The following is a 16,294-nucleotide window of genomic DNA, read 5'->3' on the forward strand; positions in this document are numbered from 1 at the left end:
ACATCAGTAACAAGACCTTTATACACATATATATCTGAAACATTGAAAGTGTTAGAGAGACCAATATCTGGTGGGAGATTAATCTTGTAGGCATTTCTGCCACACTTTTGAATGATTTTGAAAGGACCTATATTCTTCTTCATCAACTTGGTGTATTTCTCCTTAGGGAGTCTCTCTTTCTTGAGATGAATCATCACCATATCTCCAGCCTTAAACTACAAATCTCTCCTTTTCCTATATGTTGCATGCTTGTACTTGTCTGAGGTTTGTTCTAACCTATCCTTTACTTGTTGGTGTATATCTCTCATCACTTCTGCAAAGTCCCCTGCTTGTGCACTTCTTCTGTGCAAATCCTTCACATCTCTCAACTCCAATACACCTCTAGGGTGTGACCCATACACTATTTCAAAGGGACTGTGACCAGTTCTCTTATTCACTGAGTCATTATAAGCAAATTTTGCTTGAGGAAGTATTGAATCCCATGTGGCTCCTTGATCCTTAGTTAAACACCTTAATAGGTTTCCAAGTGACCTATTGATGACCTTGGTCTCTCCGTCAGATTGGGGATGATAAGCTAAGGTAAATGACAAATTGGTACCCAATGTCCTCCAAAGAGTTCACCAAAAATGGCCAATAAACTTAGAATCTCTATCTGAGATGATTGACAGTGGCAAACCATGTAACCTTACAACCTCCTTATAGAATATACCTACAATGTGAGATGCATCATGTGTGGTTTTACAAGGTAGAAAGTGAGCCTTTTTTAAAAACCTGTCACCAACTACATAGATGTTATCATAACCCTATTTAGTCTTGGGGAGTCATAATACAAAGTCCATGTTGACCGAATCCCATGGCTTGTTTGGTATGGGAAAAGGAGTATACAAACCTGCATTTGAATTTCTACCCTTGGCCTTTTGACAAATCATAGAACCTTCCACATAGTTATTGATCTCAGTCTGCAACTTAGGCCAGAAGTAGAATCTTCTAACCAACTCAAGGGTCTTGTCAATCCTAAAATGATTTGCCAGTCCCCCATAATGCTTCTCTTTCACAATGTTTTCTCTCATGAAGCCTTTAGGGATGCAAAGTTAGCTTCCCTTGAAAAGTGGACCTTCTTGCAAAATAAAGTTTGAGAAATCATTATGGTACTTGTCACCCATTTCCTTACATACTTGGTATGCTTCTTTGAAATCCTCATCTCCTTGGTACATATCCTTCATGGAAGTGATTCCTAGGCTCTCCAACTGAATCTCCTTCATTGTCAAGTTCCTCTTGCTAAGGGCATCAACTACCTTATTTGCTACTCCTTTCTTGTGATTGATGGTGAAAGTGAATGCTTGAAGGTATTCCATCCACTTCATATGCTGGTGATTCAACTTGTCCTGTCTATTCAAGAAACTCAGAGCATGGTTATCAGTATAGCTACAAATTCCTTGGGCAACAAATAATGCCTCCATTTCCTCAAAGATTGAACCATTGCATACATTTCTAAGTCATAGGTTGAGTACTTTTATCTTTCTTCATTCAATTTTTCACTAAAGAAGGTTATTGGTCCACCTTCTTAACTCAAGACTCCTCCCACTACCTTGTTACTTGCATCACATTCTATGGTGAAAACCTTATGGAAATCAGGTAGAACTAATATAGGTTGCTCTGCTACCCTTCTTTTCAAATACTCAAAGAACTTATCTGCTTCACTAGTCCATACAAACTGGAATTTTCTACCTCCCTTTATAGTGTCAATCATAGGTGTGCATAGACCACTAAAATTCTTAATAAAATTCCTATAGAAGCTTGCAAGACCATGAAAACTCTTTACCTCACTTGCATTTCTAGGTGTAGGCCAATTGAGGATTAATTCCACCTTGGATGGATCCATCTTGAGGCTGCTCTTGGAGATTACAAAACCAAGAAATACTAACTCCTCCTGCAAGAAGACACATTTTTCCAAATCGATCTTCAACTGCTCTTCATTCAACCTTTCCAACACCAAATCCAAATGTATTAGATGCTCATCCCTATTCTTGCTAAAAATCAAGATATCATCTAAGTACACAAAAACAAAATGATTGATAAAGGGTTTCAAGACTTCATTCATGAGTCTCATGAATGTACTAGGAGCATTTGAGAAGCAGAATGGCATAACCAACCATTCATAAAGTCCTTCATTTATTTTGAAGGTTGTCTTCCACTCATCTCCCTCTCTTATCCTGGTTTGATGGTATCCGCTCTTTAAATCCACCTTAGAATAGTACTTGGCTCCTGCTAGACAGTCCATCAAGTCTTTTATCTGAGGCATAGGGAACCTATACCTGATTGTGATCTTTTTGATGGCTCTTGAATCCATACATAATCTCCATGTACCTTCCTTCTTTGGATCCAATATTGCAGGGACATCACAAGGGATAATACTCTTCCTTATGAATCCTTTCTCTAACAACTCATCTAATTGCCTTGCAAGTTCTTCATTTTGATCAGGGGTTAATTTATATGCTTCTTTGTTGGGCAATGTAGAGCCTAGTATGAGGTCAATATAGTGACTTACATCTCTGAAAGGTGACAGGGTCTCAGGTTTGATTTATGCAAATATACCCTCATATCTTTCCAACAACTCTTTCACCTCTCTAGGACTTGCAGTCCTCTCTTGCACCTTGTCTTCTTCTTTCTTCCTTACTTCTTCTCTTGGCTTCACCACTATGGCAAAGCATGGGGTATCCTTCTCTTTGATTGTCTGCATAAACCCCTCCCTACCTAATAACATGACACTAGTCACAACATGACTGTCTTTACCATCATCCGGTAGTGGGGTCATAGTGTATTGCACACCATATTTGGTCAACTTGTAGACATTTTTCTTCCCATCATGCCTTGAGTCTACATCATATTGCTATGGTCTCCCTAGGAGTAAATGACAAGCATCCATCTCTACAACATCACACAAAACCTTGTCTCTATATTCACCTATTTGAAAGTCAACCCAAACTTGTTCACTTACCAAAGCTTGTTGCTCTTTCCTCCACCAGGACACTTTGTAGGGTAGGGGTGAGGAAGTTTCTCCAATCCAAGCTTGCTAACCATCTCTGTTGAAGCAAGATTATCAGTTGACCCTGAGTCCACAATGACTCTACATACCTTTCCACTTACCTTGCAAGTAGTTCTAAATAATGACTTCCTCTGTGGTGGCTCCTTGACGGTTGGTACCTTCAAGAGGGTACTTTTGAACATCAGACACTCCCCTTGCTCTGGATCTGCATGTCTTGAAGGTGAGTTCACACTTTGGGGGTCCTCCTCTTGTGCCAAATAAACACTTCTTTCTCCACCTTGACTGTAGTGAACTAATCCACACTGCTTAAAAAGGCACTCCAAGATCTAGTAGAGAAGAATGTAGAACAAGATCCAAAGACTCACATGTCTCCTCGAAAGATAAAGAGACCTCCTCCAATTGTTGTACTTAAGAATCCACAATCATGTCAACCTCGAAAGAATGATCATGTAGAGAGCACAGAAGAGGGTCAGAGTGTTCCCTCACAACAATCAAAGAAGGATCATCTTCATCAAAGAGAAGATGAATATCATCAATTATGTCTCCCAAATCTGCAATGTAGGGCTCCACAAACAAACCTGTAATGTCTATCAAGCATTCATCCCAATGAACTGAAGCTGAAAGACAAGATATATCCTGATGCACTGAATCACAAGAAAGCAAAACTATCACATCATCTACATCATCAAGTGTAATAGGTGATGTGATATCAAAAGAAGAAGATGAAATGCAAGGCTCAGGAACAAGGTCACATGTGAGAATCCCCAAGTTCAAGTGCCCAAAGTTCTTCTCAAAACCTGAATCATCACAAGAAGTGTGATCATCATATGTAAAATCATCATGTGAAGAATCATCATATGTAAAATCATCCTCATCAATAGGAACAAAATCTGAAAAGGAATGTAACCGAGATGCATGATCCACCACCCCAATCGCAATGATAGCTCTACTCTCCAAGTCTCTAATGATAACTGACTCGGGTGTGAACTCAACAATTTTCTTTGTTGCCCCATGTGTGATTTGATAGATGGAAAGAAGATTGTTTGTCAAATGGGGTACACACAACACATCATTGAAGAAGTTATCCCCAATGGCAATAGTTCCTTTCCCAATCACATCCATGTATGTATTATTTCCCATGAAAATCTTTGGCATGGTGCAAGGCTTAAATGTAGAAAACATAGACTACGAAGATGCCATATAATGAGAAGCCCTTGAATATAGAAGCCATCTCCCTGAATCATGACTTGTAGTAGCACAAAGAGATTGTCCTTTCCTTGTCCCAAAAGAGTGAGTCTTCCCACTTATTGAAGCCATGAATTCTTGCCCTTTCTTCTTTGATTGTGAGGAAGTGGAAGGTGGTGAATCCTCATTTTTGTAGGCATTAGGTAAATTAATGTTGTTCTTTTTGAGGATATGCATGATAACCAAAAGCATTGAGAAACGAAGCATTGACATATGATAAAGCATTTGGATGTTTACAAGTTAAATGTTGTTTACTGTTAAGTTGATGTAACAGTCAACCAGTATTATTATGAGTATTGATCTTCACAGTGGTATTTCATTGATAAGTTTACTTTGTATGTTTGAGTTTGAGTTTGGGAAGTTTGTATCAGTTTTTCTATTTGTTGATTCACTCCCCCCCCCCCCCCCCCCCGCTCTCAATAATCTACCAGATACTTATTCTTTCATCATACCATTAATTGGTATCAAAGCATCTCAGGTCCTCTAAGGTCTAAGCCTAACAACTTGAGGAAAATATCTGCTAGATCATGATGAAGAAGGAAGGTTCGAAGTTCAACAGAGAAAACTACATGATATGGAGCGACAGAATGAATATTTATATCAAGATTTTGGGAAGTCAGTATTGGGATCATATAGATACTAAGTATATTGCACCTACTGGAATTATGACTGATGATCAGAAGAAAGAACAACAAGAAAACCATCAAGCATTGGAGGCTATTATCAGTTCCCTGTCTGATGTTGAATATGTAGATGTTCATGGTCTTAAAACTGCATGTGAAGTATGGAAAAACTTGAAGAGATTTATAGCAGTGATGAACATGTTAAGATTGCTAAAGAAGAGAGTCTAAGAGGAAAGTTTGATGACATGAGGATGTCTGAAGGTGATAATATCCACCAGTATGGTCAAAGGATAAAAGAGATAGTCGGTGAAATTAAGAGTGCAGGAGGGAAAGTGGAAGATGCCACAGTAATCAGTAAGGTACTGAGAACCCTGCTACTGGTCTATTCTATTCAAGTTGCAGCTATTCAGGAATTGAAGTCCATTGACAAAACTAAGGTAACTCTTGACTCCATCATTGGCAAGCTTACTGCTTTTGAATTAAATGGTTATGATGGTAGTATATAAAAAACTAAGTCTGCATTTAGAGCTTCTGTTTCTAACCCATCTGTGAGAAAAAGTAGAGATACTAGTCATGGTTATGAATCTAGATCCAATAGAGATGCTGATGATGAAGACAATTTAGTGGAGCTTGAAGCATTATTGGCAAAGCGGTTGCCTAGAGGCACTGGTAAATACAGAGGTAAACTACCTTTAAAATGTTTTGCATGCAACAAGATTGGTCACATAGCGGCTAATTGTCCTAATGGTGAAAATGAACACAAGAGATATAAATTCAAGAATTATAAGGGTAAAGGAAAAAGAGATTGTCTTATTGCTATTGATAGTGGTATATCACTGATGAAGAATCTGATGGTGATGCTAGTGAAGATATTGTGTTTGTAGCTATGAAGGAACAAATATCAGACCAGAAGGCATTAGTATCCAGGATGGATAACTCTAATGATTAGATCATTGATAGTGGTTGTTCACATCATATGACCAGTGATCAGAGTAAATTTCTTTCCTTGAAAGAATTTGATGGCGGTGTTGTTAGTGTCCTAATGGTGAAAATAAACACAAGAGATATAAATTCAAGAAGTATAAGGGTAAAGGCAAAAGAGATTGTCTTATTGCTATTGATAGTGGTATATCACTGATGAAGAATCTGATGGTGATGCTAGTGAAGATATTGTGTTTGTAGCTATGAAGAAACAAATATCAGACCAGAAGGCATTAGTATCCAGGATGGATAACTCTGATGATTAGATCATTGATAGTGGTTGTTCACATCATATGACCAGTGATCGGAGTAAATTTCTTTCCTTGAAAGAATTTGATGGCGGTGTTGTTAGATTTGGCAATGACTCACCCTGCATGGTTAAAGGTAAAGGAGTTATTTCTCTTAATGGGAAGAGAAATGCAGATGATGTCTACTAGGTTGAAGGACTAAAGCACGATCTTTTGAGTGTGGCACAACTCAATGACAAAGGATACCCACTGGAGTTTAAAGATGGTATGTGCAAAATATTTGATAACAAAGGTGAATTGATTGCAACTAGGAAACAAACTAAAGGTAACCTGTTTCATCTTAATTCTAAAGTTAGCAACTATTTTATTGCTAAAATAGATGATAGCTGGCTTTGGCATAGGAGATTTTGTCATATAAACTTTGATAACATTGTTAAAGTGAGTAAGTCCAAGACGGTGAGAGGTTTGCCTCAGTTAGACAAACCAGTTAATGCTCTTTGAAAAGAATGTCAGTTAGGAAAGATGACTTCTTCAACTTTCAAAAGCAAATCCTTTTCAGCGGAGCACTTGTTAGATTTGGTTCATACAGATCTTTGTGGACCAATAAGAACAAAAAACATTCAAGGTGATAGATATTTTATGATTCTCACTAATGATTGCTCAAGGATGATGTGGGTCACATTCTTGAAGGATAAGACTGAAGCTTTTGGTAAGTTCAAGGCATTTAGGGTCTTATATGAGAAAGAGAGAGGTAAGAAGACAAAATGTCTGAGGACAGATCAAGGCGGTAAATTTACTTTTGAGGAATTCACTAGGTATTGTGAAGAGAATGACATCAAACAACAACTTTCTGCACCAAGAACACCACAACAGAATGGTATCGCAAAAAGGAACAACCGGTCAGTTGTTGAAGCTGCTAGGACAATGTTGATACAAGGAGCTGTAGCGAAAACTTTTTGGAGAGAAGCTATCAGCACAACTGTCTATACAATGAACCAGGTTCTGGTAAAGAGAGGTAAGGAAAAGACTCCTTGTGAATATTGGTATGGAAGATCACCTGATGTTAGCTATTTTAAGATATTTGGAAGCAAATGTTTTATTAAGAGAGGTGATTACATTAGAAAATTTGAGGCTAAGAGTGATGAAGGCATATTTCTTGGCTATTCCACCAAGAGTAAGGCCTACAAATGTTTTAACAACTAGACATAGAGAATTGTTGAGAGTGTTGATGTTCGAGTGGATGAATTTCTTGAAGTCTCAGAAGGAACCAGTTCAGAGAAAAATGATGAAGATCCTTGCATTTTATTTTTGGAACCAGAAACTGTGAAATCTAAAACTGGCAAAGCAAATTTTGATGCACCAGTCCAAACAAAACAGATAAATTCAGAAGAAGTTGAACCTGAAGATAATGATCATGTTATTCCTAGATATGTGAGACTGAATCACAATCCTGAGCAGATTATTGGAGATAAGGATACTGGAGTGCTAACCAAAAGAATCAGAGAGAATTCTTGCATGATCTCCACCATTGAACCAAGAACTGCTAAGGAGGCATTTGGTGATGATCATTGGGTTAAAGCTATGGAGGAGGAATTGGATCAAATTGAGAAGAACAACACTTGGACCCTAGTACCCCAACCGGTAAATAAGAATTATATAGGTACTAAATGGGTAGACATGAACAAATTGAATGAAGATAGTGTTGTAGTTCGCAACAAGGCAAGTTTAGTTTGCAAGGGTTATGCGCAAGAAGAAGGAGAAGATTATGGAGAAACTTTTGCACCAGTAGCAAGACTAGAAGGTGTAAGAACTTTACTTGCATTTGCAGCCCATAAATTTTTTAAGGTAAATCAAATGGACGTTAAGTCTGCATTTTTGAATGGGATATTGGAAGAAGAGGTATACATAGAACAAGCAGATGGTTATGCTTTGACTGATGAGAAAGACATGGTATGCAGATTGCATAAGGCTTTATATGGATTAAAGCAGGCACCCAGAGCATGGTATGAAAGGCTTTATATACATCTAATGAAGATAGGCTTTCTGAGAACCAATGATGATAGTAACATATATCTCAAGTCTAAAGGAGATGAAATACTGGTCAGTGAAGTATTCATTGATGATATTATATTTGGAGGTAATGATGTCATGAGCAACAGTTTTGCAGATGAAATGAAAAATGAGTTTGAAATGTCTTTAGTAGGGGAAATAATTTTTTTTATAGGCTTGCAGATACAACAAATGAAGAATGGTATTTTCATTACACAGTCTAAGTATGTGAAAGAGGTTTTGAAGACATTTGGCATGAGTGACTATAAACCAGTTGGGACACCAATGGTTATAGGTTGTAAGTTGTCCAAGGAAGATGAATCTAAGTCTATTGATGAGAAGGAATACAGGTCAATGATTGGCAAATTGTACTATGTTGTTCACAATAGACCGGACATAGCCCATGCAGTTGTCATAGTTGCTAGATTACAGAAGAATCCTAAGGAGACACACCTGATAGAAACCAAGTGAATCTTTAGATACTTGAAAGGTACTATTGACTATGGATTATGGTATCCATATGGAGGAAACTTGATTTGAAGGCATACACAGATGTTGATTGGGCAGGAAATGTTGATGACCGGAAAAGCGCAACCGGTGGAGCATTTTTTCTTGAAGGAAGGCTTGTTTCATGGAGTAGTAAAAGCAGAGTTGTACTTCATAATATATTGTTGAAGCTGAGTATGTTGCACCTTATATGAATTGCACACAGGCTATTTGGATGAGGCACATTTTGGAAGGTTTTAAGATGAAGATTTCAGAACCTATAAAGATTTTATGTGCTAACACAAGTGCCATAAATATTTCCAAGAATCATGTTTTGTACGTATGAACCAATCACATTGAATTGAAGTATCATTTCTTAAGGGAAAAAGTTCAGAGCAAAGATGTTATCTTAGAGCATGTTTCTACCAAGGAGCAGCTTGTAGGTACTTTTACTAAACCTCTGCCTAAGACTACTTTTGAGTATCTTAGAAGTCACTTAGGGGTTGTCCCTCTTCATGAAGTTAGTTGAACATGATGTTGGCTGCATCAGTCCCTCAATCACTTGCAGAATTTTACAAGGGTTGATGTAGAAGTGGATGTATTCCACAAGGGGAGCATCAAGTTGCAGTATGTTGTTGATACATAGTGAATTTAACATTAGATGTTTTACTTTCAATTTGGCATTGCTGTCAAAGGGGGAGAAGAATTATGTGATTATGAGAAGGAAAACTAGTGACAGACTGAAGACAGAGAGAGCATGTGAATACTTGGTAATGTAAACTAGGATTCCTATTCACAATCACAGCAGCAAAGCAATGGTGTTGATATTTGTATTGCCATCAATGCCAAAGGGGGAGATTGTTGGCATTTGCATAAAGATTGCATTAATGATATGTTATGTTGTCATTGATGTCAATTGAAGCGGTAATGATATTGCTGATATTGTTGTTATTGTTGATATTGTCTAATAACTGGTAGGAAGAACTTTGTGAAGGTTATTGTAAATCGGAATGTAAGTTTGTGAGTTGAACCAGTAATCGGAGTAAAAGGTCACACCCTTTCTATGTTATCTAACCGGTAAACCCTACCAGTTGTTTTTGTTAAACCCTAACTGATTAAGGCAAGTTGAATTGGTTATGTTGGTTTATGATCTGATGTTGAGCGGTAATGATGGTGACACGTAAGGTCATTGTATGAAGACAAGTTTAAGATGTTTTGGTGTGATCGTTTGTCTAGGGAATGAGAAAATTGTATTGCATCTAATGCAAAGCGCATGATGAGTTACTGAGCTCGATGAAGTGGTAATCAAGGAGCGGTTGAGGTTTTCTTGATTGATGTGTAGAGATTGCTATGAAATCCAACTGTCATGCTTGTACCGACTTGTTTGTAATCTTGATGATAGGATTAGATTTTTGTTGTGTTACCGACCTAATTGATTTGTATTTAAGGTCGATGACATTTTTTTTTTTAGTATTGGCAAGAATTGACAGAAATCAGTTGAGTGTGTGGTTGTCAAACTGGAGAATGAGTCTGCAGTTTGAATAAAGGTAGATAGAAGCTTAAATGGATTTGATCAAGCAAATGTAGTGCTATTCAGACAGTTCAAGAAACTCCTGTTGTTTTCTAACAATTATAGCAGAATTGAAATCCCCTAACCGGGTAAGCTCTAACAAGCTTGGTTACTTATTAAATCCTTTAACAAGGTGGTCCATTAGATTGGATTTTCAAATCCTCTATTGAGGTTACTCCTTATATGGTATTTTATTCTAACAAGGCATTTGTAGTCAATCCCTTAACTAGGTGATTCCTAACAGGATCAGTTCTTAACAAGACTTTTGCAAAAGCTTTAATAGGCTTGGCTCCTAACAGGGTGAACTTCAGAAGAGTTCAGATATTATCTTGTGAGTCTCATCTCACCATGGTTTTTACCTATTTGGGTTTTCCATGTATAAATACTTGTGTCATGTGGTGAATGTTTTTGTGTTTATGATCTTATTGTTGATTTGATTAACTATTCTGATAAGGCATGATAATCGAAAGCATTGAGAAATGAAGCATTGACATATGATAAAGCATTTGGACGTTTACAAGTTAAATGTTATTTACTGTTAAGTTGTTGTAACAGTCAACCGATATTCTTATGAGTATTGATCTTGACAATGGTATTTCATTGATAAGTTTACTTTGTATGTTTGAGTTTGAGTTTGGGAAGTTTGTATCAGTATTTCTATTTATTGATTCACCCCCCTCTTAGTAATCTATCAGATACTTATTCTTTCATCATACCATCATCGATAGGATGGTTTGTGCCTTACCATTGATGATTGTGCATATGTGTTGCTTAGCTCCAACAAGAGGGAGAATGCCTTGCTGTTGAGGGATGTTTTATGTGAACTCTAGTGAGAGGACTGTGCCTCATTTTTGAGGATGTATTTGGATATGTTGAGTAAGAATAATGCATGCCTTACTCTTTTAAATTGTTATGCTTTGATTGGTGAAGGCTCTTGCTTGTATGATGGCTTTGTGGTACATATATGCTTTAGTATTGTATTGGTTATGTTGTGATTTTGGATTCATCTCTTGTTGAGCCTTCATGCCGTTATTATGATGTTACCGTGATTTATGTTCTATCCTAAGGTCTTGGTCCATTGATAGGGAGAGTAGGATCTTGCATGTGTAGGACCAGGGTCGTGAGCAATAGGCTTTTAAGAGGTTCCTAGAGAGGATGCTTAGGGTCTAGACCTGTCATGGGACCACATGAAGAGTTTATGTTAATTGCAAGTGATAACCAAAATAATTTGATTAGTGGGAATGGGTAATTAGGATTCACTTAATCAAGATATAGTTGTTGTGCCCCACTCATAGCCCTTCAGGAGAGACTCGAGATGGGATTGGGAGGACCGTTGTGATGGTAAGCCAAACTCCCTTGATTGCTTATAGGTTGAGATGGCTCCACATGTCTATCAAGGTGTGGCATGACCGCTTCTTTGTGAGGATAGCATGTGATGACACACTTTCCCTACATGTGTCTATGCCTCTAGGAGTTTATTGATTTGTGATTAGCCTCGTGATGTGATTTGAATCTTTGTTATTGAATGTTATCTAGTGGATGTCATGTTGAGTCCCTTGGGTGTTAGGTGTCATCCTAGGTCTTGCGTGTAAGTTGGAACCCCATGTCATCTCCTAGCATAGGGGGTGGTTCCTATTTTGTTCCACATGGTTGGGTAGTTTGATGCCTTCTTCCATAGGGATGTTCTTCATTGGATGGTAGCGTGCATGGATATGGATTCTATGATTCTTCATTATGTAGATAGTTGTGGAGTTGATTTTCTATGTATTTGAGATAGTATATTGTATCATGATGATATTGTAAATGCAAGAGATTATGTACTCTTATACCTTGTATTCCTATGTAATAGGACATGATGATGCAGAGACTATGATCTTGTAATGGAATAGGATGTTGTAATCATTGTATGGTTCATATTATAAGAATGTTCATTATGTAGAAAAGAGATTGAGATCTATATGGGAATAAGATTTGAAATGGATAGCTATGTGTATCCTTATTGTAGAAAATGGTGTTATGAGATAATCTTGTTATAAGTAATCTTATTTGGAAGATACATTATTAATTGTTGTATAGACTTTACATATGGTTATGTATATGTTTATCTTGATGGAATGTATGATGATTTTGAAAGAAGGAAATGAATTAGACTTGTTATATGGTAGATAGTGCTTTTTAGAATCATATTGTATTAGATGAGTAGTAATGGGGTTAGGAATGCTTGGATTTGGTGTTTTAAAATGAACCTAGGGAGTTAATGGGAATATAATAGGATATGCGTTGAAAATTCATGATTCTCATGATATGAAAGATAGTAATTAATTGGGAAAGAATGTAATTGATGTAATAGATGTTAATGGTTTCATGATATGGATGTGTTATGCGTTAATGATAGTGAGTAATGACGTTGAGATACCCTAGGGGAAGAATGAATGAATGAACATATGTCTCTATTGAGATGATGATTGTTATGACGTTATTTTCACTTGTGTTATATGTTGATATGATGATGGTTATGTTCATGATGTTTTTAATAATTAATGTAGATGTTAATCTATGATCTTGAGTAATGTTTGTTTATTATGTTGCTTTAGTAGATGTTTAAAAAATAAAATCTCCATTTGTTGGTTAGTTTAGTTATTTTCTCCAGGGTATTTTGGTGGGCTTTACATTTATATATAGAATTCTAATTTTTAAATCCATACAAAAAATTAAATATCAATAAATCATTATCAATGAGACAAAAAAGATTAGTAAGTGTCCTTGCTAATAATTTTTTAACATAAAAAGATATATAAAGTTTTGATTAGATAAACACAAAAAAGGGAGTAGACCCATTACATGATATCCATCAAGGCAAAGGAAATGAATCTCACAAGTTGTGAGATTCGGAAAGAAAAAAAGGGGATAGACACTAACAACGTTCTAAGAAGACATGGAACACATAAGATACATGTTCATTGATGAGATGAGCTTCGTAGAGCCAAAGCTACTAATAAAAATAGACACTACACTACATGAAGCATTTCCCCACCAACAACATGTATACTTTGGTGGAGTATTTATAATTTTAATTGGTGACCTCACACAAATACCACCTGTCATGGACAAATCTATCTACACATCGCATTTAAATGCCAAAACGCTATTGGACCAATTTACCATAGTTGACACCCTACAAACACTGTTTCATGAGCAAGACAAAACTCTAACATAAACACACTTTCGTTAAGTGAGGGAGTTTGGAAGATGCACACAAAATGTTTGATGATATGGTAGAAGGAGATGTCTCCTCATGGAACAACATAATTGTAGCTTACAAAAAACAAGGCTATCCTTAAGAGACACTGATAGTGTTCCACCAAATGCAACACACAAGCATCAAACGTGATTAGTTTACCTTTACTATTATTGCTAGTCTATGCTAAAACAAGTACTTTAGAACTTGATATGAACATTAATCTAAGCATAATTGAAGGGGAATTTTTAAGTTAATGACCATACCTTTATCCAAAGGAATGCAAATTAGTTGTGGTTTTGTTTTTTAAAAATTAATTACCATATATTGATTCACTAATAAATTTAATTCTCACATTCTTTGATTTGTACTCTCAAATATATTATTTAACGAACTATGAACATAACTATTGTACCTCTTTTTTGATTCAAATGCTAGTAAATAAATATATTCAAAAAAATTCAATAAAAAATTCTAAATAATTTTTTTTCCTTCCGATTAAAAAAATCTAAAATTATTGATACATCACTCAGTACCTAACTACACAACAAATTAGCAAAACTTATCTACCCTAAAATTATGTAAAAATATCTTTTATTCTCCCTCACAGAAATAAAGCCAAATACTACATTTATTTAAGAGAGATTTCCACTAAAATGATTCCACTAACAACCTGGTTCTTTTATTTATTGAATGCCCACTTCTTTGGACTGATATGTTTATGTTGTATTAAATTTCGTATTTAACTTTTATGTTTTTCGGCGTATTCGCAATGCACACTGTCAAATCATGCAAGACATTCTTAGACCACGTGGAGAGCAAGGAATTCAAGTCACCACGGTCAGCCTATAACTGGCCATTTAGTATCTAAATTACCAAATCTTGCACTTCTGTGAAAGATTGTTTGACCTTAACCAGTGAATCTACTGATGTGCAGAAGTTAGTTAAGGTACAGTTGCAATCTGAACTTTGTGCAATTTGCAATCTCTGAGAAATTTATACCTCTCCTCGGCAGCAAATGGTACATGCAGTACTGGATCCATAGAAACCAGACTACCGGAACACAACTATAAATTTTTGTCTAGTGGATGTGTACAATTTCTGCGTTGAGTATAACCAACTACGGTTTTTTGAATTGAAGAATACCCAAATGGGATTGGAATGCGTTTGATGGCAAAATTGCGGCTGAAGCATAAGCAGAAGATGAGGAGCAACATAACTAATGAGAACTGTTCCACCCCTAGACAGTCCCTGGTTTGGAAGGTGAATTACTGGAAAAGCTTCAAATTTGTGCTTGGATTTTTTTGTACTTGTTGGACTCTCTATATACTGTACTTGATGCTTACAACACATCCTTGTTTGCAATCCTCAAAATGTTTGGCTGCCCTCATGATGGGCAGTGACACTTCTAGTTTCTCTTCTAGTGTTAATACTTCGTTACATCTGCCGACCCAAACAACCCAACCTCAGGCGACCTGCTCTGAGACAAAACCTACCAGCAATTATACCAGCCTTCACAACATTGTTTTTGGGCTAGCATCCTCTGCTAAAAAATGGAATCAGAGAAAGCAGTATGTTGAATTGTGGTGGAAACCGGATGTTACGAGGGGTTTTGTTTGGTTAGATCACGAGTTAGATGGACCCCAGATAACATCAACTTCTTTGCCCTCCTTGAAGGTCTCAGAGGATACTGCTAGGTTTAGGTACACTTTTAAGAAGGGTTTAAGATCTGCAATTAGGATTTCAAGGATTGTTTCTGAGACATTCAGGCTCAATCTCTCAGATGTCCATTGGTTTGTCATGGGTGATGACGACACTGTTTTCTTCCCAGAAAATCTACTGCAGGTTCTGTCGAAATATGACCATAATCAGTATTACTATATTGGGAGCAATTCAGAGAGTGTTGAGCAGAATCTCTTGCATTCATATGGGATGGCTTTTGGTGGCGGAGGCTTTGCAATTAGCTATCCACTAGCAAAGGCTCTGGAAAAAATGCAGGACAACTGCTTGGATCGGTATTCTTATCTCTATGGCAGTGATGCAAGAATACATGCTTGCTTAGCAGATCTTGGAGTCCCTTTAACCAAGGAGCCAGGATTTCATCAGGTATATTTTATTTTCCTGCCTCAAAAAATGCTATTATAACTGGAAGCATAGCCTACATTTTTTTTTATCCCCTTAAAGACCGAATTTCTTTTGTGTTTGAAGTTAAATTTCGCCTATTAAGGACATTACAAATTTTCAAAGCCCAAGAAACCAACTCTTTTTGCCAGTACTATTAAGGAAAACTTTCTTTAGAACATCTAGTTGGAACTAAACCAAATAGTCTTACCTCTGCATACCCAGCAAAAGAGTTTGCTCTATACTGTAGGAAATCAGCTTAAAGTAACTCCAAGCACAGGATGGACGCTGCAGTTTTTAACTTGGTCTTTCTGTTTAACTTCGTGAATGCTTTGGAAGAAATACCATGTCTTCATCTATTTGTTGCATGTTAATGATGCAGACTAGATCAATGAAAAATACTGTCCCATTTTTAGTAGTCCAAATTTGCAATAGAGGTAGGTAAGGAGTTTCATTGCAATATCTCAAAGTGATGGCTAAGTGGGGAATGAGTATGCATCCTAGTCGTCCTGCAAAGGTACTCAATTGACAATATCCAATGACTCCTAGATTGCAGCATGTCGTTCGCACTCACATTGAGCTTTTTCAAGCACTTCCAAGTGTGTTCTGAAATTAGCATCTTAGTTCTTTTTATTTACCCATGAAATTTAATTATCACTTAATTAGTAACTCTTTGCTCGTTCTATC

General features: G+C 36.7%; 1 protein-coding gene across 4 annotated transcripts in view; it reads left to right on the forward strand.

Annotated features, from left to right (window-relative positions):
- Positions 1–14,206: 14,206 nt before the first annotated feature.
- The window catches only part of LOC131071071 (uncharacterized), an 81,341-nt gene continuing 79,253 nt past the window's right edge, over positions 14,207–16,294 (forward strand). For all 4 annotated transcript variants that reach the window (XM_058006771.2, XM_058006767.2, XM_058006769.2 and 1 more), the window contains exon 1: positions 14,207–15,592. In XM_058006771.2, coding sequence (XP_057862754.1) covers positions 14,648–15,592 — 945 coding nt within the window. In that variant the 5' untranslated portion in view covers positions 14,207–14,647. The remainder of the gene's footprint in view (positions 15,593–16,294) is intronic.

Source organism: Cryptomeria japonica, chromosome 4 (assembly GCF_030272615.1).
Source record: "Cryptomeria japonica chromosome 4, Sugi_1.0, whole genome shotgun sequence".
NCBI lineage: Eukaryota > Viridiplantae > Streptophyta > Pinopsida > Cupressales > Cupressaceae > Cryptomeria > Cryptomeria japonica.